Source organism: Peromyscus eremicus, chromosome 10 (genome assembly GCF_949786415.1).
Source record: "Peromyscus eremicus chromosome 10, PerEre_H2_v1, whole genome shotgun sequence".
NCBI lineage: Eukaryota > Metazoa > Chordata > Mammalia > Rodentia > Cricetidae > Peromyscus > Peromyscus eremicus.
Genome location: NC_081426.1, coordinates 43778829 through 43803141, shown reverse-complemented (window position 1 = coordinate 43803141; position 24313 = coordinate 43778829). Strand labels below are relative to the sequence as shown.

Sequence of the window (24313 nt, the reverse complement as noted above, 5' to 3'; positions counted from 1 at the left end):
TCAAATAAAAAAAAAAATGCCCGCCTTTTCCTCCAAGTCTCTCAATGTAGGGCCAAGTAGTTGGAATGTCCACTCTTGAGCCCTTGTGGCAGCCTAAGTGTGGCTGTCAGGAGGGTCAGACAGACTGAGCAGGCTCAGGTGTCCACATGCTTGCCACGCCCCTCCTGTTGTTGACCCAGGAAGCAAAGCCAGCCAAGGATGGACAGGCCAAGGGCTGTGTGATCACATGCTCTCTGACTTGTATGTTACAGGGTGAAACTCCAATTTCTGTAAACCAAGCTGCTCTTCCTGGTTGTTAAGGAAGTCTGTTTCCCAAGGGAGAAAACTCATTTTGTTGGCTTGTATAGTGTCTATAAAATGTAAAGATAGGGTAGGTGAGCCCTGGTCTTGCAAATGTTAGGGTGGGGTCTGCAGCTGTAGGCATGAATAATGAATTCAAATAGGGCTTCTTGGACGCTTCATCACTCTTGCTCCAACTGGTTAACATCGGAGCTTTCGGTGGCCTCAGAAATTTCTGTCTAAGGGTCCCCATGCATCTTCAGCTGGCCCATAGCTGTTGCCGCTGCAGGCCAGGGACAGCTTCCGAGTTCAGTTTATTAGAAAGAAACCTGTTTCCTGCTCTGGTGGATAATGGTGCAGATGAAAGTTTCCAACCTTGCCTTTCTTTCGAATGACTGGTTTCAGGCTCTTTCTCCTCCTCAGGTTGGAGGAAGGAACTTCACCCCCTCGGGCTAGGGCTCTCCGGGGCGCACAGGGTGGCTTTGTCTGAAAGGCGGCGCCAGCGCTGGGAAACGTGCAGCAGAGCCGCAGCGCGGCTGGAGTTGGGACTGGTCTAGAACTTTCTTCCGCCCCGTGCAAGAGTAGCGGAGTTCCGGCCAGGACCTGGGGGCGTGCCCGGGTCGGGATCGGGTCGGCTGGCGGCCCCGGGAGCGCGCGGGGCTGCTGGGGGGAGGAGCGGGCGCGCAGGGAGGAGCCCGCCGGGAGGAGGCGGTGCTCCCGCGGGCCGAGCAGCGAGCTGCGACCCGGCGGCCCTGACCCCTCGTCTCCGGCGGAGGCCGAGCGTGGCCGCGGACAAAGGAGCATGTCGTTGCGGAGCAGGAGCGGCCCTCGGGCCGCCGGGAGGCTCGGGCCACCGCCGGGCCGGCCTCGCCCGGTCGCCTCCCGCTAAGGCCGGTGCCGCCGCTCGGCCCGCAGGCCCCGGCCAGCGGCATGGAGCCGCCGCCACCGCCGCTGCTGCTGCTGCCGCTGGCGCTGCTCGCCCTGCTGTTTGGAGGAGAGCGCGGGGCCGTGGCGCTGCCCGCGGGGTGTAAGCACGACGGTCGGGCCCGGGGTACCGGCAGGGCGGCCGGCGCCGAGGGCAAGGTGGTGTGCAGCAGCCTGGAGCTCGCGCAGGTCCTGCCCCCGGACACGCTGCCCAACCGCACGGTCACCCTGTGAGTAACCCGGGACGCCCGGGGGCCCTTTCCTGGGGGTGGGGTGCGCCGAATGGGCGCGGGGGGCTCTCCCCTGTATCGATGCTCCTTTGTGTGCGCGCAGCGGCGGCCAGGGGGTGGTGCTGGGAAAGCCCTTTAGCTCAACGTGGGGACCAGGGTGGCCGATCGCCCTCCTAACCGCCTCTGCGCCTCTGCGCCTCTGTAGTTTGCAAAGAAAAGTTTTCGGGGTTCCCGGGCGCGCCCCATGCCATCCTTGCTTTTGAGCGGCTCGGGCTGCGGAGTACCACGTGAGGATGCAAATAAACACTGAGTCGGTGCAGTTAAAAGCTCATTCATCCTGGCTTGGGGCTTCTAGAAAACACCATGCGTGCTCAGAAGTGTTCGTGGAAATGAAGTTGCACCTGAGGTTGAGCTTGCAGGACACTTGGGCTTGGGATGACTCTTTGTGGTTCCCGAACCCATAGGGAGACCTTGCCGTTTTCTGCCTTAGCTTTCGTGCTCTTTCAGAACTACGTCTAAGGTTAAGCTACCAATGGCTGAGAAATGCGAGATAAAGTTGTTCAGCCCCATACTCAAGTCTGTGAGCGCACACTGGAAAGTCGGGGACTTTGGGGTTGAAAACTGTGTTTGTTGAGTGAGCCCTCCAGAAGTTGGAGGGACTTGGGGTTTTCGCGGTAGGTTTCCACCTGGAAGGAAAAAGTTTCGTCTTGGAAACGTAGTTCTTTGTGCCAATTGGACTGAACCGTTGGCCCAGGGAGTTTAGATTCCTTTTTCTGTGAAAGATGAATTGGCTTGGAAAATTTTAAGTCAGAGTGTTTCTAATGGATATTTTGTCAGACTGAAATATGAGTCCCTGGGCTTCGTGTTCCTCTGTGTTTTGGTTGGTTTCTTAAAAAAGAACCATGGCTGCCATAAAGGCAAAGGCATGTGTGACTTGTGAAACCACTTAAAAGTAGGATTTTTAATTTAGCCCAACTCAACAGAAGGATGTATGGTGGGATGGGTTACAAGTAGCATTGACAATGCTTTTAATGGCTCATTCCCATTCTCTCTCTCTCTCTCTCTCTCTCTCATACTTTTTTCTTTTTTCCAGTAAGGAGACATTTAAAACAAGAAACTGCTTGTGTTTTTTGTTGACCCAGGTTTATAAATATGGGTAAAGAAGTTTTTATTTTGTTGGGCTTTTTACTGACACAACAGGTCGTTTGTTGCCTTTGCCCTTTGGTGGCAGGAGTTGTGTTTATTTAGTTTTTGGCCATTTGCTTTGAAGTGAAAAGTGTGGGTACCTTAATTACAGTAGTCGAGTCTGGTGGAGAAAGGCCCCATGACTGTAAAAGTTAGTCACACAAGTGACTTAAGCAACGACTTAAATGCTGGGTCAGTGAGTGACCCTCAGCTTGATTCCTGTTTATGTTCATTTTTTCTGAAATGGATCAACTACATGTAAATTGTTGGAAAAAATAGGTGATATTGTAGAAAATCACTTTTTTAGCCTATTATCAATTGCCCTAGATTTTGCATGAATGTAGTAAGACCTCTGAAATGTCATTTTGTTCCTTTTTTTTTAATGTCAGAAAGCTGTTTAGATGAAAATAAAATTAATAACACTAAGTGGCTAGGAGGAAGTAATTAAGGGTCAGTTAAGCTGATGATGTGTGTGTCAGGGTATTTCAGGCAGGCTAGAAAACCTTATAGGCTACTTACTTTATTTTGCTAGGCAAAGTACCAAAAGAACTGTGGGTAAGTGGTAGATCCAAGTTCCCATAGTGATTTGGTGTCTGGGTCCTGGTCCAAGATTCTTGCCCTGCAGTTAAGATGTTTCTCATCAGAGACCCACATCTGCCTCCATCTCTTAGTTCAGTGTCCATTGTTTTGAGCGGCTCCTTGGTGGAAGATGTTGTGTGGAAGTTTGGATTGCCTGTTGGTCTGAGCTGCTGTAGATTGCTACACACTTGGCTCCTTGAAATAATAAATTCCTTCTCCCTCAGTTCAGGAGACGAAAGTCCCAAACCAAGATGTTAGCTTCACAAACGTTAGGATAAGACTCCTTCCTTGATTCCTTGGACATCTGATACCCTTCGGTGTATGACTGGAGAGAGAGCTCTAGCCTCTGCACCTGAGTTTACCTGCCTGTCTTCCCTTGTGTCTTTGTGCCTTAGATCTCTCCCAAAAGGAGCAGACATAGATTAAATTTAGGGTCCACGCCAAGTTCAGGATTATCTCATATCAGGGTCCCTTATTTCATTATACCTGCAAAGACCTGTTTTCTAAATAAAGTTACAGAGGGTAAGGGCAGTTAGTTAGGACTTGGACAAATATCTTTTTTTTGGGAATCACCATGTATCTCATTACAGCATAGAAAAGCAAGGCGGGGGTCGGGGTGGGGTGGGGTTGTAGTTCAGTGGTTGAGCATGGTGGGCCTAGCTCGTACAGTAGTGTTTTGAGTTTGCGTTCCATCAGTGCAGAAACTAACAACCTTTCTTCTTGAGGGATGCACAGGTATCTGGAGACCAGTTTCTGAATAAATCTTAGAGCAGCATAGTCAATGTTTTATTATTGGGATGCACGTCTAGCAAAAATGACCCAGAGAAAGGGCAACAAGCCGTGTTGCTTGGTGTGATCCAGGGTCTGGATATTGAGCCAGTTCTGGGAAAGTGAAGACAACTGAAGAAAATAGTGAACATGGAGAGGCAAAGAGGGAGTTGAGAGTCAGTGTATACCACCATGCCAAGACTCGCAGAAGGCGGTACTCAGGATGCTGTGCAGTTGGTGGCACTGGAATGTTAGAGGCAAATGTCCATTGCCCGGATGCTTACAAGAAGGAGACGTTAGAAGATGGCTGACCCTCTGGTTTAATTTTTAGGCCCCAAGTGTGTGTGTGTCCAAAGGTTTTCAGTGAGTTGTCATGTTGCTGCGGAGAGGAAATTTCATTGGTTCAGATTGTGAGGATGACGTAGACAGGCTAGTTTCCTGTTTGGTGCGGAACTTGACATTCCTGTACCTGGAGGATGGGACACCCTTCAACTGTGTGAGTGAGCAGCCCTCACTTCCAGAGCTGTATTGATCAAAAGAAGTTGAGCAGAACTCTTTGGCTGGACCATGCTTGTTCCCAGGTTCTCTTGTAGGACTTTGGTAAGGAATTAACCCTCGTTTATGAATATGCCCTATACGTTGAACAAAAATTACCTGTACTCAAGAATTTTGCCGAAAACAAATTATTGACTACATTCCTATGTTCTCTGTGAAATGTTCAATAAATAGGTTGTTTTAAAAGTTCTGAGAACTTTTTGAAAGTTTTACAGGTTTTGCCATGTTTTTCCACATTTGCCTTCATGGTGACTCTAGGAGAATAAATAAATTAGAAATTGTCACTGAAGTCTGGTTTTCTCTTAGATAGTTTGATAAATGAAAATAGTGTATGAGTTTGGGTTTTTAGTATATAAAATGTCATGCTTGTTTTCTGTCAATTGGTAATTATTTAGACGTCTCTGGTTTGGCCCAGTATGAGGTCTAAGAAGTAGAATTCTTGTATTCTGGAACTTAAACTTTGTTAGAGAGAAAGGACAGGATAGGAAAGGGTGGCATTAAGGTACAACTAAAGAATGCCTGTAATTACGCAGTAAGCCCTGCGTTGAAGACTTTTCCCACGTTTTAGAAGTCTTGAAACGGGGAGAATTGTGGGTAGTTACGGAACCACTGGGAAGTATTTTTTCTTTATTAGAAGAAGAAAGGACCTGAATATGGCCTCAAAGAAGGGAGAGATTGGATTGGAGGACAGAGAACATGGTAGGCATAAGAAGATGGACTTGTTGTCAGCCCTGCTGAAAGGGAAGTCATGTGTTGGGCCATTAGTGTAGAGCTAGCTTACGGACACTGGCTTTCACACACCCTGTATTTCACGTACCTGCCTTGTTGGAGTAGTTGGGAAAGAGAAGAGAAGGAGGAGGGAGTCCCGAGCAGAAACTAGGGGCTGCTGGAACCAGAGGAGATTGTAAAGGAGACCACCCTCCGGGAGGAGCCATGGAGGCTGATGGGGCAGAGAGAAAACTGACCATGAGAACCCAGAGAAGCTTCTGTTTCAAGGTGGGAGAAGCTGCCTGAGGATGAGGTAGGTGCCCAGAGATGATGTACAGACAGACCAGGACTAGTCTCCGACAGCTGAAGGCTTGGAAGCCCCTCAAGAGGAGGGCCAATGCAACACAAGTGAAAGATGCCAGGCTGGGTGGCTTGAAGGGAGCAGGGGGTTGGGGAAGATAGAAGACAGCCTACGAATGAGGCAGGAGTTTGGAATGAAGGAAAGCAGGCCGGTGCGGTGTTCTTAAAGGATCTGAGTTTCCCAGGGAATATGGGAGTACACTGAAAAGGATTGGAGACAGGTAGCCAAGAGGAGAAACGGTGGTAGAAGGAGAGCTAGATGGAGCTAAGCCTAAGTGGAGTGTGGCTTTTTTGGGCAGCCAGGACTTTCCCTCCCTGCCAGAGAGATAAGAGACACGGTGTAACCAGGCTTAAAGGAACAGGAGGACAGGCAGCTCTAGGTTGCAGGGCCGGGGGTCTCCTCCTTCATTGCCGCTGTGTTCTCAGAGAACAGAGGTGAAGGGAGAGGGTTGAAGGAGGAAGGGAGGGCAAGGGAAAGGAGAGCCCTTTGAGAAAGTGGAGCTACTGGGAGTTGCAGAGGAGTCGGCAGGGTGGATTCCTGTCCAGTTCTGTCCTCTGATGGGACTCACATTCAGAAGGAAGTGGCCAGCAGGCTCGCTTTCTCCAGCTGCGTTCAGCCTGCAGCTCCAGCTCCGTGCTGGTTGCAGGTTGCTCGCTAGTCAGGCAAGTATAGTCACAGAGAAACGGAACGGTTTTTAGGGAACAACCCTCTCCCCTTTAAATTGACCCATGGTGATCCCAGATAGCCACCGGGTGAGGTGGCCATCTTTGAATTCAAGAACTTGCCTCTAGCTTGGTTGGTCTATACTCAGCACTGCTAAGTTTTTCTTCCTACAGGTGTCTTCTCGCTGTTATGGTGCTGAATGCTGGTGGCTCTGATCCCCACGGTATGCCGCTTTGCTAGGGAGTCTGTGCCAGCGAAAAGGCAGAGGGCTTAGCAGGAGGGAGTCCTGTCCGTTTTCACTCTTTAGTTTCTGTCTAGCCAGAGTGCTAGACTTGTCCCTTGAGCAGAGCTTGTACTTAGCTTTCTGTCGAACTCGGCTTTCACCCATGCCTTGGAATCTGTGCTCTGGTAAATTCTGATCCTTCACGGTCTGCCTCAATTTCTGACTTCTTCACTCACTGACCGTCCTCTTGGCTTGGTCTTCTGTCACTTCGTTTTTTGTCTTCGCTACCTTTTCCTCCTTTTTCCTCCTGTTCCCTCTCTCTACTCCCAAGGCCTCCTTCAGGCTCACCCCACTCTGGAGCACTGAGGTGCATTCTGTCCCACGCTTTCCACGATCCTGGATAGCCACGTCCATAACCTTGAAGGGAAGGGTTCGGAGGAGGCCTCTCAGACACAGCAAGTATTCTTTGTTGGCAAGCATATTGTCAACACAGATTCAAGAGCGGATGGCGGAAAATCAACAAGAGTGGAAGTTGAAAGGAGGATGTGAATTCAGACTTTCACACTGTTACAGCCAATGAGAGCATTTATTTATTTTAGTCTGCTTCCGTACTGCATAGCTGTGGGACCCATGATTCAGAAACGGGTGTAAGTAGGTGCAGCTACAGTTACTCCTGACCTACTTGATCTTCTAGAGCTATCTAAATTCCTGCCATGAATACTTTACAGAAACAGTGCGGAATGAGGGACAGACGGGCATTTTGGTCCTTTGACTTGCCTATCTGAAGTTTTTCTGATAGACGTCAAGGTTTTGCATAACCCCGCCCCCAAATCCTGTTGCTTCTTGCCTGCTTGGACTTCTTCAGCCTCACTGGGGAGCACTTGGTAGGTTTAGCAGCATGCCAGGTCCAGACACAAAGGAACCTGGGAAAGTTTGGAGATGTGTGTTCCGGGGCTGTCCCTGCTTCTGTCCCCAGGAGCCTGTAAAGATGGGTTTAAAAAAAACAAATAAGAGGTAGAAGAAGCCATACAAACACAAACTCTTGTAAGTTCCTCAGAAAGTGACCTAGGGTAGAGACCTTCTTTTTATTTATTTATTTGGTTTTCTCATTGGCCTCTCCTCTTGGCAATCCTCCTGCCTCTGCCGCTTCCCTGCAGATATTGCTGAGCTTTGCCTTCAAGCATGATCGGCTTGCAGCACCATGAATGGTGGGTTAGTTTCTTTAACTCAGCTGTTTCTCGGGATGCTGTTTTCTGTTCTGCCTCGACTTTGGAAATCTTATGTCCAGAGACTACAACAAATGCATTATTCTATTAACATTTTTTCCTGTAAATAGAAAATCTCAGCGAATACTGTAAGTTTTAGTGGCATGTTAATTCAGTCTACAAGATTAAAAAGCTATCGATGTAAACTTGGTGCTGAAGGTGTTGATTGTTGCACAGCAACACAGTTTGATGATAACGCTCTTTGTCGGGTTTATCTTGCGTGCATGCTCAAATTTAGTGTAACGCAGAAGGCAATTTGAAAAGCAAGAAGGCCCTCTCAAGGTTTGGTTTTTCCTTTTGACTAAATTTTCATCAATTTTGCTTGTCCGGTAAGGGACTCCCTGCATACTGGGATGGTCTCCACAGACTCTCCATCATTCTGAGCACATGGGTGCTGTGCTGCCTGCAGAGCGGGCATTGGCTTTGCTTTCGCATTTCTTGTCCTCTGATTCTTCCTGGTTAGAGCCTGAGGCACTCAAGTACAAGGTCAGACCCCAGCCCGATGTAGACTCTGCTCTCCTTCAACCCCCAGCCTCTTCCTCCATTTTCTACTTGCCTGCATACTGCAAGCCCAGGTTTGAACCTGTGCTTTCCTACATACAGTGAGGACTGTCCAAAGACTGGAACTCGCTTTTAATGTTTACTTTTCTTCGTACTAAATATCTTAGTCTATCACTGTTTGATTTCACTTAACTACTAGCTGTTCATATTTGTGGTAGTTTCAGGTCTTATCTCTGGACTTGACTGTTGTGTCTTTATTTTATTTGCCTCCTAGCTGTACAGTATCTATGGTGCCTGTCCTTGAGTCAGTCCAGCTCTTCAGGATGTAAGTTAACCCGTGCTCTCCCACATGCTCACAGTCTGCTGACACAGCGGAGTACCGAGACAGTTCATGGGGCTTTAGCTATCTTAGAGGGAGTAAAAGTTCCTAAAGCAAATGTTCGAAGACAGGTTTAGGCAGGACTTTGCCGAAGGTGCCCAGTGATGGGTTCGTTTGTTCCACTGACCACGGCTGTGTTGTTTTCTCTTTCTTGTCCATCTCCTGGGCACAAAGCCGATCTGCAGCTTCGAGTGTCTCCGACTTGCAGCACCTAATCGAGTCATTATTCGTGGAAGTCTCTCCAAGATTTTCACGCCAGGACATGTCACCTACAGATGGTGGTGAAGTAAGGTGATGAAGGATGCTCCAGGCTTGTATCCCAGCCCTGGAGTAGAAGGGACCTGTTGTCCCCACTTTCCTGAAGCCTGATGGGAGTGTGCTGTTGAAAATTTTATTTGCATCACCCAGGAGCATTAAATATTGCCATCCCTGGACCACAGACCTATGTTCTGATGCAGTTGTTCAGGGATGGGGCTCCAGACATTAGAGATTTTCAATTCATGCCAATGCCACCTGGGATTAAAAACACATTGTAAGGGATCCGGTAACCTTAAGGGTTAATTGTAGCTACCAGCTGTCCTCTGCTACAACAAAGGAAGAGGGAAGAAGGAGCCTAGAAACAAATTGAGGGCAGCTGCCTCCGGGAGTGGGGAGGGGAGGGGTAGAGGGGGAGACAAGGGGGGGCTGTTCTAAGTGCAGAAAAGAGGGATGAAGCTAGGAACAACCCCTGGAACAGTTAGAGAGCTGCAGGCGGGGGCCTTGTTCACAGAAGACTAGAAGAGGAGTTTGCAGAGCCAGGCACGGTGTCTAACACTGCATTGCGTGTTAGGTTGGTTGGTGAGGGCAGGATGGCGTGAGAGATGTGCTGTGGAGATGAGTGAGTGAACCTAAAAGGGCCTGACAGCGGCCAACATTTGTCCCACTGGTGTGTGAGGGCCTGCTGTGTCTTTGATTTTGGATGGGCAACAAAACAGAGAGGGTCCCTGCTCAAGGCCCCTTTAATCGTTTCCCTGAGATTTAAAGCTAGAAATCGGTTCCTGCCATAACTCAAGGTCCAGTTTCCATGCATGAACCTTCTCAGAGAGCAGGGGCGGTCAGTCAAGTCATTGGAATCTTCCAAGAGCTACCGTAGTATGAACAGCTAGTTGATAAATGAATTCTAGCAGTGTAGCTGAAGTTTTCTGGTCCTGCTCAGCCCCATGGGCCCTGTAGCTGCTTATAAAATAATCACTCAGAAGCTTATAGTAATTAAAACTGCTTGGCCATTAGCTCAGGCCTACCATTGACTAGCTCTTACATTTAAACAGCCCATTTCTGTTAATCTATATGTCGCCACGCGTTCCGTGGCTTTAGCTGTCTGCCGTTACATGCTGCTTCCTGGATGGCAGGCTGGCATCTATTCTCTCAGACTTCCACTTCCCAGAAGTCCTTGTCTGTTTATCCCACCTATACTTCCTGCCTGGTTACTGGCCAATCAGTATTTTATTTATCATCCAATCAGAGCAACACCTTCACAGCATACAGAATGACATCCCACAGCACAAGCAGTTTAAAAACTAGGATCCCCACTGTGAAGACCACCACAGGAGAAGAAGAAATGGCAAGCACTACTTCTGGGCCTTGGACAGTCCTCACTGTGTGTGGGAAGGCACAGATTCAGATGGGCTTGCAGTTTCCTGCTTGCAGACAGGTAGGGAGATGATGCTTATGTTAGCAGGAGCGGGGAGGTTCTGTACAGGGCTGAGGTCAGCTCTTGCACTTGTATTTTCCTCGGGCTCTAAAAGAGAAACAAAAAAGTTAATGATTGGTCTAATAAAAGAAAAAAAATCGAGATAACTTAGTTGTCAGTTTGGTTTACTATAATTTAATGTATGGAAGGGTCATTCTTGTTTGGCCAACTTCCCTTTCTGGTTTTATATATTTGTCTCCATTGATGCCCGAGGTTTCCATGGAGGTTGTTGTTGGTTGTTTTGGCTCTTTACTTTTTGGGGGGGCCCACCACCCAGCTCCCAAATAAATACCCAAGGAGACAAATTCTTATTTATGAATGCCTAGCCTTAGCTTGGCTTGTTTCTTGCCAGCTTTTTTTTTTTTTTTTTAAACTTATTATTCCATCTACCTTTTGCCTCTGGGCTTTTCCTTTTCTTCTGTAACCTTACTTTCATTTTTACTCTGTGGCTGGCTGTGTGGCTGGCTCCTGATGTCCTTTTCCTCCTCCCAGATTTCTCCTTCTATTTATTCTCTCTGCCTGCCAGCCCCATCTATCCTCTCTCCTGCCTTGCTATTGGCCGTTTAGCTCTTTATTAGACCATCAGGTGTTTCAGACAGGCACAGTAACACAGCTTCATTCACAGTTACACAAATGCAACATAAACAAAAGTAACACACCTTAAAATAATATTCTACAACAGGAGGTGATTTGCTGTCTGCTGTTTATTTCATCTCTTTCTTGCTGTTTCGGCTGGGCCTGAAGGAGGCATTCCTGCAGGCCTCCTTGTGTTGTTGACGACCTCACAGTTGGCAGGTGTGCTGGGGACATGGCTGGAGATCGCAGAGCACAGAACTCCTTTGTCAGGCTGTGAATCAACTCAGCTCTCAGGCATGTGCCAGTTGCTGTGAGCCCCTTATCAGTTCACTTGACTGGCATTCTTGGTTCTTAATTTAAATAAAACACAAATCTTACATCTGCTGTTCTTTGTATTCCTTCCCATATTTTGCCTTCTTAAATTTAAATCTGGTAATATTTCAACATTTTTTTTGTCGTATTTTTCCAGGGTGTTTGCCACAGGTATGGGGGCAGGGCATGGCAGGTCTGTAGAATTATGGATTCTATACAAAGAAGGCCATCTGTTAAGAACTTTTATTGATCTCATTTAGGCCCTTGCCCAGTGACAATGTCACCATAGCAAGAAAAAAAATCCTTTTTTTTTTTTTTGTTGTTGTTGTTGTATTTTTTTCGAGACAGGGTTTCTCTCTGTAGCCCTGGCTGTCCTGGAACTCGCTTTGTAGACCAGGCTGGCCTCCTCTCACAGAGGAGGAATATCTTTAGAAGGCTTGTTAGCTCTGTAGGTGAAAGTGCTGCCCTGCCCACCTGTTGAATTGTGCTTGCAGATTGATGTTTTTCCAAGGGGGATAAGCATGCTGCCTTCTGGGGCTGGAGGGAATGGAGGGTCCCTGGGGGTATTTTCTCCCAGATCTCAACACTTTCCCTCCCCAGGGAGCAGCATGTAATGGCACACAGGTAAAGACATGGAACACGTGGCAACATATAGATTAACAGAAATGGGCTGAGTTTAAATGTAAGAGCTAGTCAGTAGTAAGCCTGAGCTAATGGCCGAGCAGTTTTAATTAATATAAGCCTCTGTGTGTTTACTTGGGTCTGAGCGGCTACTGACCAGGTGGGACACAGGAAAACTTTCAGCTACAGAGGTGCCTCCCCAGCCCAACTTGAGGATATTAGGAAAATGGGATCTCCCCACAACGAGAAATACTGAGTGCTCCTGTGCCTGAACCTGACAGAGATCAATGTGACCATCAGGAAGCCATGGCCTGGTCAGAGTGGGGACAACAAAAACATAGCAAGTTCCACAACACAAGCAAACAGCAGGTAGGAAGTGGGTACCAGGCAAGATGAGCCAATTGATTTTAAACAGGGTACAATGCAGATTGCAAGTTCCCTTTGCAACCACATTAGAATTCTTAGACTGGGCCACGAAGGGAGAGTTTACACTTAGGCTAAGAAAACGACAAACAAAAACCAGCATTAAAAAAGGAAAACATCCAGTCTGAGCCTCCCGGTACACTTGGCTGAAAGTTTTTAAAATAAGTATATATATATGGAGAGAGACATGTGCTCACATGAGTACATACATATATCACTAGTAAGAGGTTGCTGAGTAATAATACAAGCATATGTTGTAGATATATAATATATATCATCTTACATAGTAACATAAAAAATTATGGGATATATGGACATTAACAATGAACTGGCTCATAAACATAATGGTATTATTTTTAAGAACATAAACAGCATCATCCCACCAACCACACGAAGGAATGAGCAAGAACAGGGGTGCACGCTTTGAGAATGCAAACATAACACAAGCTCACAAAGAGGAGCTAGAACATGATGCAGCCAAAGCTGGGAAACCTGAGGAAGGAGAACAGGGTAACCTGGGAGAGCCTGAAAGCTCTATTTACTAATCCCAAGGGTGTGTCCACCCGTGCTTAATGAGGCATTATTTGAAAAACTCTTCACTATATTTTTCTATTTAATACTTAATAAAAAAATCATTTAAAAAAAAACAGATAAGACTAACAGAAAGGACATCTTCTACACTGCCCTGGGATCTCTTTTCTCCTTTTTCATAAGAAGCCGGGGAAAACTGCACAGTCAAAAAGGCTCTTTAAGTCTTATCTTGATGGGAAAGGGATCGATTTAATTAGACTCCGAATCAAGCAGGCCTTAAGAAAGAAAACATTCACACCGGTGTTAGAGAACCTTCATTGCCATTCCACGGAAAGGCTGCTCAGAGTTTCTTTCAATAAATCCAAGGAGGATTCAGACTGAAATGCCAGGCCAGCACAGGGGTCCTGTTAACTGTCTGTCTCTATGGCAAGTAAGTGTTCCTGACTGAAGGAGCAGAGCAGCTCTGGACAGCAGTTTGCATGGGGCCAGTCACACACTGGAACTACACATCCCAAATGAGAATGTCTTCACATCGTGCACTGACAAGAGTTCAGACAGACAGACAGGTATGCATGGATGTACATATGTATGTATGTATGTATATCACATTCCATGCTTATTTTAAAAACTTTCAGCCAAGTGTACCGGGAGGCTCAGACTGGATGTTTTCCTTTTTTAATGCTGGTTTTTGTTTGTCGTTTTCTTAGCCCAAGTGTAAACTCTCCCTTCGTGGCCCAGTCTAAGAATTCTAATGTGGTTGCAAAGGGAACTTGCAATCTGCATTGTACCCTGTTTAAAATCAATTGGCTCATCTTGCCTGGTACCCACTTCCTACCTGCTGTTTGCTTGTGTTGTGGAACTTGCTATGTTTTTGTTGTCCCCACTCTGACCAGGCCATGGCTTCCTGATGGTCACATTGATCTCTGTCAGGTTCAGGCACAGGAGCATTCAGTATTTCTCGTTGTGGGGAGATCCCATTTTCCTAATATCCTCAAGTTGGGCTGGGGAGGCACCTCTGTAGCTGAAAGTTTTCCTGTGTCCCACCTGGTCAGTAGCCGCTCAGACCCAAGTAAACACACAGAGGCTTATATTAATTAAAACTGCTCGGCCATTAGCTCAGGCTTACTACTGACTAGCTCTTACATTTAAACTCAGCCCATTTCTGTTAATCTATATGTTGCCACGTGTTCCATGTCTTTACCTGTGTGCCATTACATGCTGCTCCCTGGACGGTGGGCTGGCGTCTCCTAACTCAGCCTTCTTCCCAGAATTCTCCTTGTCTACTTATTCCACCTATACTTCCTGCCTGGCTACCGGCCAATCAGCGTTTTATTTATCAGCCAATCAGAGCAACACATTCACAGCCTACAGAACCTCTCACAGCACACCTCCCCTTATTTTTAAGTGAAATGGGATGGATCAGTGGTAGCCAAGCCTTGGACTATGCATAGCAGACTGTTTACATGTGAGAGTCCAAATTTGCCTCCTACGTTCTTTATCTGATCAGTGCCACATAGTTCTGTTCCGTATTCCAGTTGCGTCCTACCTTTTGGGAAGCATGCCTTATCTTTTCAGAACTTCTTGCATAGTTTGTGAAGGTGTCCTTGGCGTACTCTGGTATGTCTTTCCTCCTTTGTTCATAGCTCCCCAAATATCCCCCACAGCACATGCTGCATGCCCACCCTGCTCCATCACTGAGCTCCGTGGACCTCATGCTCTCTGTTTCCTTCACTCTTCCTTCAGTCCTAGCCGGTTGCTTTCCAGTTTCTGCCCCCTGCACACGTTCAGGCTGTTGAGAGTAAAGCTTCTGGCAGCCCCACGGCATTTTTCCTCTCCTTCCGGTCCTTTGGTTTGATGACTGCGTTTGGTATCACACTCCCAGATTAGTCAATTTCAGCAACTGAATCCACCTTTCATCTCATGTGGTTTGAGCTAGAAAGCTCCTAGAAACAGTCTGCGTGATTTCCGTGCCAAGATAAATAAACCCAAGAAGGAGAATGGCCTTTGGGGCAACGCGGTAGGTGTCATACAGTGTGGTGTGAACCTCGGAGAAATATAGACTGCTTAGATTATTTTAAATTATTTCTTGCTTAAAAAGACCCCAGTTAGCTCTTCTATTAGATTTGATTTTTCAGGGCTCCTTGGAGGAAAAATTACTTGAATTCCCTCTTTTTTTTTCTGGTAATGGGGTGTATTAGTTACACTTTTTTTTTGATAAAACAGGTGGCAAAGCTGTATTGTTGAAGGGTTTGTTCTGGCTCACAGTTGGAAGGGGCAGTCCGTTGTAGCAGGGAAGGAACGGCCAGGAGCGTGAGGTGGCTGGTCACATTGCATCTGGTCAGGAAGTAGATGAACACTCCATTTCTCCTTCATACTCTGTCTTGAACCGTAGTCAGTGGATTGGGCCTGCTTCCTCACACCTCAGTTATTCCAGCCTAGAAACTCCCTCACACGTGGGCCCAGAGCTGTCTCATAGGGAATCTAGATCCTGCCAGTCAGTATTTCTCCACTGTACCGTGAATTCAGGGGCTTGAAATAGGTATCTGAAATAGGTTAAAAAACATACAAACAAACAAACAAACAAAAAATCCCAAAACTTGTCCATCAACTCAGCTAGAAGTTAGCAACCATCTACCAGACTCATGGCTGTTAAGAACTTTAATACTTAATTTTATGTATTTAAAAAAAATTGTATAATCCTTATTTCCTCGTGTTCACTCTTGCATTGTTTAGCGTTTCAGTGATTATAAAATCTTATAGATTGGGGTGTTGTGCTGTTGCTGTGTGCAGCAACTGTGGGGGAAGAGATGGGGAGATCTCCTGCCCTCAGTCGTAGTGCCCAGGGACCGGGAGCACGAGGTGACAGCTGAGAAGAGTACAGGGGATCCAGGGTCTGCCCTGGGTGAAAAAGAGGCTCCTCCCTTCCTGACCCAGAGGTGGGATAACAAGGCTGCCTCAGAGGTTTTCCTGCTCTTGAGTTCCTGTTTAACATTGGTCTGTGAAGCATGTGTGTTAGGGAGCCCCATCCCCGTGGCCTAACAGCCAGCCTCTTCATCAGAGCAGCAGCGACTGCTTCGAAGAGGTCTGTTCACTGCTGGCATTCGCTCAGAGAAAGAATGCCTGGGGGAAAATGACCACTGCTCCCTCACCTGAGAGTTTGACAGCTTCCATCTTGTACCTCCCCGCTGTTAGTCTCCAGTTCTGTCACTGATTGCGTACATGGTCTCTGGAGGTGCTGGAGTGTAGTATAAAGGATGAAAAGCACAAGGAAGGAGGGTGGGCACTCCGTCTATGCAGCTATAAGGAAGTCATCATCCATCATAGGCTGAGACTTTGAGGTGCTTTGGCAGCTTTGGGGTCACTCATGCTCCTGTAAGTAACCCTTCACCGACACTTTGTAACTAAGCCAGATCAACTCATTGGCTCCCCAAGGTGGGCTTTGATAGACTGGTACATGGGTTGGTGCCCTATAAGCAGAGGGTAGAGACTGGTTTACAGTTTCCCAGAGAAAGAGCTCCTGTGAAATGGTACTGTTATACCTTACTGTTGTGTTCTGTAATGACACAGTTTATTTTCCAGTGGTGAGTTTAGTTTTTGTTGGGGGTATTGAAGGGAAGGACAGCAAAATGGAAGATCTTGTCCCACCTTTCTTTGAAGGATAGGATTTCAGAAAACGCTTCTTCCCGTTGGATGAGTTCATTTTGAGATCCGTAGCTTTTATTATTGGAATAACCACTATTGAGTTACCTCATCCACGGGGGGGGGGGGGGGGGGGCACACTAGGATTCCTTAGAGAAACACGAACAATGGGATGTAGATGGAGGGAGAGATGGATGAAAAGTGATGTTACAACAATTGGCTCATTTGGCTGTAGAGTCTATAGAGGAGTAACCCAGTGTGCAAACTGGAAAACCAGGGCATTCTTGTGATGTGATCCATCTGGAAATCAAGTCTCCAGAATCTGAGCATCAGGTGTAGGAGTCAGCCAGCAGTGATGGCATAAGCCCCAGCCTGGATCTAAAAGTACCAGGCACACAGATGTCCCAGGACCAGAGAAATAATGTTTACTAGCTACCTGGGCACCCTTAATCCTGTTATGTGGATACAGAACATTCATCACCTGAAAGGATCAGACTTTTTTTTTTTCTTTTCTAACTGGTTTGGTAGTTACCTTGAACTGCCAGGGCTTGGGGAGCGTAAGGTGTGTGTAGAGCTCCTTTTTTTTTTTTTTTTAGAACCTCAGCATCCTTGGCTGCTTTTCAGGTTCTAGAGATAACTGACATCTTGATACTTGTCAGGTAGTAGCTACTGTGTTAAATACTTCCCAAACAGCAAATCCTTGGCTCTGTCAGATGTACACGGGAGGTAGCATCCATGTTTTACAGGTGCTCCAGCTGAGGCACCGACGGGTAAATTCATCTTCTCCAGTTACATAGGATGCAGGTTGCAGAGCCTGGCTTGTGGACCTTCTCTATGATGCCAGGCCTGCAAGTCTGACTATGGTTATGCTATAAAAGCCACCATTGGGCAGTAGGGTTGGGCGTAACTTTGTAACGTAGTTGGCATAGGACACTGGTGTACACTGAACAGGTTCATTAGAGCCGGCTGACTGATGGGGAGACGGGAACTGAGAAATTGCACTTAGCCCTTAGGTTGCAGTGGCCAGTTGACGGAAGAAGTTTATTATCTCATTTTGCTCGCCTGCAGTAGTTGTGGGAGTGGCCAGGACCATCCTGCTTAGGTTTGTAATGTAGTGTTGACTATTCATTAGGTCTGCTCTGCTCATCTGCATCTTGAGATTGACTGATTCACCCTGGAATCACAAATGACTACCTCTAACATAGCTGCCCTGCATACCTGGGAGAACTCAGACCATCATGTGGGGGGGGGGGAGCACGGCGGGGGGTAGGGATGGGGAGGGGGCAGAGCTGCTTTTTGTCTTCATCGCCAGCTTTTGTCACTCGGCCTAACTGTTAGGGAAGGCTCAAGTTTCCCATGATTCTGAGCTCCAAGATCCCTGTTTAATAATGACAGGAGAAAGGAGGAAGCAGAGGAAATAACACCAGACTGAATGGTTTCAGGGAATTCACACTGGCTTTGCCAAGTGGGGATTGTAGCCCTCAGCTCATTACGACTACTCTGGCCTTCCCTGTTAGGGAAGTGAGGGTCTGAGCTAGATTGTCCTTAAGGGCTCTTTAAATGCCAAAATTCTATGAATTTACATAGCTCACAAAACCAAATCAAACCTGACAAGATCACTGAGGTGTTTTTAAAAAGGCACAGACGTTAATGAAGCCCCAGTAGTTTTATTAGAAGGGATTCATTGCATCATTATATGGCATTCACACAGTAAGTGCAGGGGCTGTCTTGGCTGAGGCAGCCAGGGAGGGCTGGAGAGGGTGGGGGTGCTGTGATTGGCATCTGGCCTGCCTGGTTCATTCCCTGTCTTTATTCACTGCTCTTAGCTGCTCTAATTGCCACCCCCCCCCCCCCCAACTTGCCAGTTGAGACTTGCGCTCCTTCCCTAGGGCTAATGCAACACTGGGACCGTGAGCTCTCCCTGTGTTAACCGGATTTCTTTCTTGTCTCACAGTTCCTGTCTTTAAGACTGGAGCACTTGAGCGGCCCGTTTAGCGTGTGAACCCTTGTATATCCCCGTTTCTTCCTTCACCAAAGGAATACAGGCTTTTTTCGAGACAAGATTTCTCTGTAGCTTTGGAACCTGTCCTGGATCTCGCTCTGTAGACCAGGCTGGCCTCGAACTCACAGAGATCCACCTGGCTCTGCCTCCCGAGTGCTGGGATTAAAGGCGTGCACCACCGCCCGGCAGGAATACAGATTTTTAAGTTCCAGCTCCATTAGTAGCCCAGGCTGCTTGTCTGAATTCCTGAGCTCTTGTTGAATGTGTGGGCATCCATCAGTATAGGAATCATAGTAAATGGCCACACCCACACCCACACCCACACACCCTGGAGTTTACTCAGGAATTCTCCTGTCTCTACTTCCTCAACACTGGCATAAAGTATGCTTCACAACACATTTTACACTTGCTTTGCACGTAAGTGTTTTACCATCTCTCAAAAGATGGTTCCCTTCCTTTCCCTCCCTCCTTTCCTCCTTCCCTCTTTTGGCATTTTTTTTTTTTTTAACCAGTGTAATCATTTATGCTCTGTGCAGAGTAGTGAGCTCTGTCATTGTCCAAATGTTGATACCCAGCTGGCTGGGTTCTTGAGTTGATGGAATGCTTGCCCAGCATGCAGAAAGTCCTGGGTTCAGTTTCCAGCACTGCATGTATCTGGCATGGTTGTGTCTGCCTGTTGTCCCAGAAATTCAAGGTCATCCTCAGGTTCACCGTACTGAGCACTCTGCCAGCCTGGGATATATGAATCCTTGTCTCAGAAAACAAAAGAAGGCAAACTGAACCCCAAAATACTCCTCCTCAAAAACAAAAACCAGACAAACAAAAAAAGCAACTCAGTTTGAATCAGTCATTTTTTCTCATATATTATCTCCTGATTACTCTGACAGAGAGTGGCTCCCATCAGCAATTACAGATCTTTGGGGACTGTATTGGGGGAAACTAAATGAAAGCAAAGAACAACAGGCCATCAAAAATAAGGCCAATCATAACTTGATTTTGCTGAATGTGCCAGGTCCTGTGGTATATATGGGAGTGTTGGAGTTACCTTCACAGTTCCCTAATGGGGTCATTGTTATGGGGTGCCCTGGTTCATGCTTGAGGAAGTAAGGTAGAAAAAGGTTCCAAGGTCACTGACCTGCCAAGAGATGGAACTAGGTTTGAGCTCAGGCAGTTGGCATTCAGAGCCCGTCTTAACAGTGATAGGACAGATTGACAGGGTTGTAAGCTAAGTTTCTGAGGTGACCTTTCAGCTTTCCAGTCCACTGTGAGTCTGGCAAGCAGTGATCCATGTACCTACATTGATGAGTGCACAATAGCTTTAATTTTATTTTGATGCTGTTTTAGCAGTTTTTGGCTTTATCATCCCTAAATCAGTCATATGTTAGCACTTGGAAAATGCCTATAGCTTCTCTCTTTTTATCATTCCTATTGATTCTTGGTTCTTGTGTGTTTATCAGAGATGCTTCCCCTGATCAGTCAGTTGGTTTAAAATGCATTTTTTTAAAATTATTTTTATTTGCGTATATAGGTGTGTGTGTCTGGAGTGTGAGCTTGTGCCCCTGGGTGCTGGGAAGTGTCCTCTGTCCTCTGCAGGAACAGTAAGCATTCATATTCTCAACTGCTAAGATGTCTTTCCTTATTTGAGGTTCCTTTATCCAGGACAAACAAGATGAATAATTGGTCTTTTCTGACCCGTTTTCAAAATAATGAATTGGCTTTATTTATAGTTTTTAATCTTTTACTCATATAAATGTCTTACTAGTTAATAATTAAAAATAATCTTTTAAATTGTTAAATTGAAAATGAAATGATTATTTGCTTAGAATTTAGTGTTTTGACTATATGGACCCCCCCCCCCCCCCCCCCCGTGTGTGTGTGTGTGTGTGTGTGTGTGTGTGTGTGTGTGTGAATGTTAGTGTGAATGTGAATGCAGGAGCTGTGTCATGGCCTATGTGTGGAGGTCAGGGCAGCCTTAGGTTTGGATCCCTGCCTTTCCTCCTTGTTTGAGAGAGAATTTCTTTGTTGTTCTCCTCTGCATACGCCAGGCTAGCTGGCCGTGAGCTTCCAGGGATTCTCCTGTCTCGTTCTCCAGTCTTGCTGTATGAGGGTTTGGCTTTATGCAGAAACTGGGTGGGGATTTGAACTCAGGATCTCAGGTTTACCCACTGAGCCTCTCTCTCCTGGACCTGTCTTTAGTCTGCTAACAAAACAAATCAAAATAGTGTCCAGCTCTGCTTATAGCTGGTCGGAATTTGTGGCAGTTTCATTTATTACAGTGTGTGTAAGTAGTGCCCTTTGCAGTAGGATGGAGCGTAGGCGTTTTAGCAGGTTCCTAGATGGAGTGCACATTCAGCAGGCTTGTTGTGCAACAGAGTACAAGGCTCTGTCTTTTAGGTCCTGATGCTTCATCCCACTGCTGCTCTATCTTTGATAGAGACAGTCTGCATGAGTCGGGATGTCGTATTGGGGACTGTTAAAATAGCACCACCGAGGAGGATCTCCCACAGTGCCTATATTCATGGTGATGCTGTTTGTTTTTGAGACACAGCTTTACTCCATAGAGCAGGCTGGCCTGGAACCTGCTGTGTACCTCAGACTAGCCTCATGATCCTACCATCTCAGCCATGAGCTGTTACTCCTTTATTAATTTTTGTTCATCAGACAAAGTAGGGTTAGGCTGTGTTATGTTGCTAGTGACATATTTAAAGTATAGGTGTGGCCTTAGATACTGGTTTAGACAAAGATCTGTGACTGACTTTTCGGAGATATTAGAAATTTGTTTGTGGCCTGGATATGACAATACACTGCACTGGAAAGGCGGAGCTGTAGCTGAACTAGCTGGCATTCCTGGCGACTGTGACAGGGTCTGTTGTCTCAGAACCCACACCTGTCTGTGTGTGTGTGTGTTGTAGACAGTGCTAGGACACTCAGCTGTATGAAGGTGTGAACACAGCTTGCTTTCTGTACGTGAGAACTGTAGTTTAGTTTTCTTATTCGTGCTCATCTTTGCTTTCTAATTCTTGGTGTACACAGCCAATGCTATTGTAATAAAAATTACAAACAAACCACTTTTTAGTGAGAATTGTCATTTATCATTGAAGATGGTCTCTTTATCTTAGCTGAGACCTTAGTATCTGTTTTTTTCTTTTAAATACTATTTTTCTCCAGTAGATCTTTTTTTTTTTCCCCAGCAGCCAGCACACTAATATTTTGCTGATTTGGTTGTGTGCCCCTGCCCACTGGTATATAAACTTCGTGAAGACTGGAGTTTTATTTTGATTTGTTTCCCCCAGCATCTCTAATGCTCTCAAGTATGTCGTCGACACTCAATAAATCTTCATCACCAAGTACCTGAATGAGTAAAAATCGATGTGCATGTATATTGAGTTCTCGGAGGGGACTGTGGGTTTCAGTCAAGTTTAAAACTCATTGTATTAAACTATGTTTGGTAACAAACCAAAAAACCCTTGAGATGAGTTAGTTTAAGTAAAGTTTGCTTCTGTAAAGTTACTTTTATAGGGAAGTTTCTAGAAATGGAGGGTCAGCAGCAGGGGTGGAAAATGGTTAAGTATATGCCACCCCCCACACTCCCAGCAGGGGTACAGGTTATCTTTAAAGCCATTGGTGAGGAAATGACCCCAGAAGCAGCCTGATTGGCTTGTTTTGGCATGTCTTCTGTGTGGTAGCTTTCAGCTCCCTCACTGGTAGGCAGTTCCTCTGCTCTGATTGGCCAAATGCTGAGTTGCTTGATCAGTGGTATACTTTGAAGTTAGTTAGTGTTTCTTCTCAGATCAAGGTAGGTTCAGTAGGCACGGAGGCTGTTTGGGGCCAAGCTTTAACACTCCAGTGGACGTAATGTAACATCTTCCTTCCTAAAAGTTCTAACGGTGCTTAGGGGCAGATGCCTGGCTCTGATTCTGTGGTTGAAGATCCGCTTGTATCCGATTCACATTCGCTCATCCACCCCCATCTTCCTTCTTCCTGCATTTATTCTCTCTCTTTCTCTCCTTCTTCTCCTTCCTCCTAATAGAACTAGGCTCGGGAAAATGAGAGGGCAAAGGACTGGATCTGTAGAGTCCTTTCCCTCTAGTATGCCTTTTCTCAGGAAGCTAATTTGATGTCCCCGTGTTTTCTCCCCACACAGCAGTGCCTTTTCCGTGGTTACTATAAAGCCATAGTGTGGGACTTGCCTTGGAGGGAATTTGGGTAGTAAGGTTTCTTGGCAGCTTGTGTTTCCTGCGAGCTGTACATTCTCAAGAGCTAGGGCAAACACACTCCCGTTCTGCCTGTTTCTGTACAGCCTGGGAGTGAAGAAGGGATTTTTACATGTGATGAAATGGAGTTGATGATCAGAACTTCAGTTAGTGAAGTTTTGCCTTATCTCCTCCCAAATGGGAACTGCATTCTTCTTTTCATTAATAGTATGTTAAAGAGAAAGTGATCATGACCCTTGCTAAAATGAGAGCCGGGACTTTCTTCATGACCATTTTGATGGATGTTAGTTGGGCCTAGACACTGGGCTCAACTCCTAATATAATCCTAGCAAGTAGGGGTGGATTGCCAAGGAGGTTGGGGCAGAGGGTCATCGGATGGAAAATGACTACGTGGAGCCATTGAGGGAGAGACTGTTGCAAAAGTGACCTAAGAGGATTCTTCCAGGTGATCTGCTGTCAGTAGGGATGTCAGGGAAATGAGGAGTTCCATCAGCTATCAGGAGAAGCCGGTGTGTGGGGGGGTCTAACTTAAACAAGAGCATGGTTAAATTAGACTCCGAGCAACAGATGCAGGAGCCAGAGGTTGAAGCCTTCTAAAGAGGAAGGTCCTGAGTCACCTGACTAAGGTTTGGTTGAGGAGAGCATCTGTGTGTGGGGGGGTATTATAAAGAAAAAAATCTTGCTCTGTTGTTAACTATATTTTGAGTTTTGTCACTCAAAACTTGTGAAATTAAAAAAAAATATAACTGTAAAAATGTAGTCTCCTTCTTGTTGAACCCACCTTGGATTTTTGCATCTTTGTTAAACTTTGGGGACTTGGCACTTGTGAGAGTTTGGTGAGCTCTGCTGTAGAGTTTCAGGACTGCTCTTGTGGGTGTGAACAGCTCCACAGTGGAAAGGAAGTATAAGGTTAAGTGTGGCTCTTGTGCACACCGCGCTGAGAATGTGGGTGCTAGGAAAGCACGCTTGTCTTCCACAGCCTTGTAAGTTCTCCTCTTGAACACATGAAGCTGTACCCTGTGAGTACAGCTGCCTGTGCCACTTGAGTGGCACCGTCAAGATTTTGCAACAGTCTCTCCCTCAATGGCTCCCCTTAGTCGTTTTTTCATCCGATGACCCTCTGCCCCAACCTCCTTGGCAATCCACCCCCACTTGCTAGGATTATATTAGGAGGTGAAAGAAAAAGATTTCTTGGATGTGTAGATCTGAGATGTTCGGCTAAAGAAATTCACACGTCCCTTCGCGGGTGAACCCTGCATCTCCTATGCCTTTGATGCCCTGTCCTTCTGTGGCTTGTTTACCTGATAGAGGAACCCTGCCTGGGCTTCTGACCCACAGAGTTGTGAACTGTTGGTGGGAACCTTTGCAGGGCTACAAGGATTTTACTTTTCAGTCTCTCCAATAACTTCCTACCCACTGGAATGGGGGAGGGGGTGACTTAGGGTATACATTTAGAAATGTCTTCTCCTAATCAGCTTATTTTCAGCCACCCTTAAAGTCTGTATTCCCTTTGGACCAGCTATACATCCTTCTCTTCTCAAAGCGCTTAATACCTGGACTCTGTGTGTGTGTGTGTGTGTGTGTGTGTGTGTGTGTGTTTATTAGTCCTTGAGGTCTACTTTTATATCCGTGGTGTCACTCCCAGC

The 24313-nt window shown here is 46.4% G+C and overlaps 1 protein-coding gene across 1 annotated transcript in view; it reads left to right on the top strand.

Annotated features, from left to right (window-relative positions):
- The first annotated feature begins 1200 nt into the window (after nt 1-1200).
- Adgra3 (adhesion G protein-coupled receptor A3) overlaps nt 1201-24313 on the top strand; it is a 105201-nt gene continuing 82088 nt past the window's right edge. Inside the window, exon 1 of the mRNA XM_059275865.1 lies at nt 1201-1433. Coding sequence (XP_059131848.1) covers nt 1210-1433 — 224 coding nt within the window. The 5' untranslated portion in view covers nt 1201-1209. The remainder of the gene's footprint in view (nt 1434-24313) is intronic.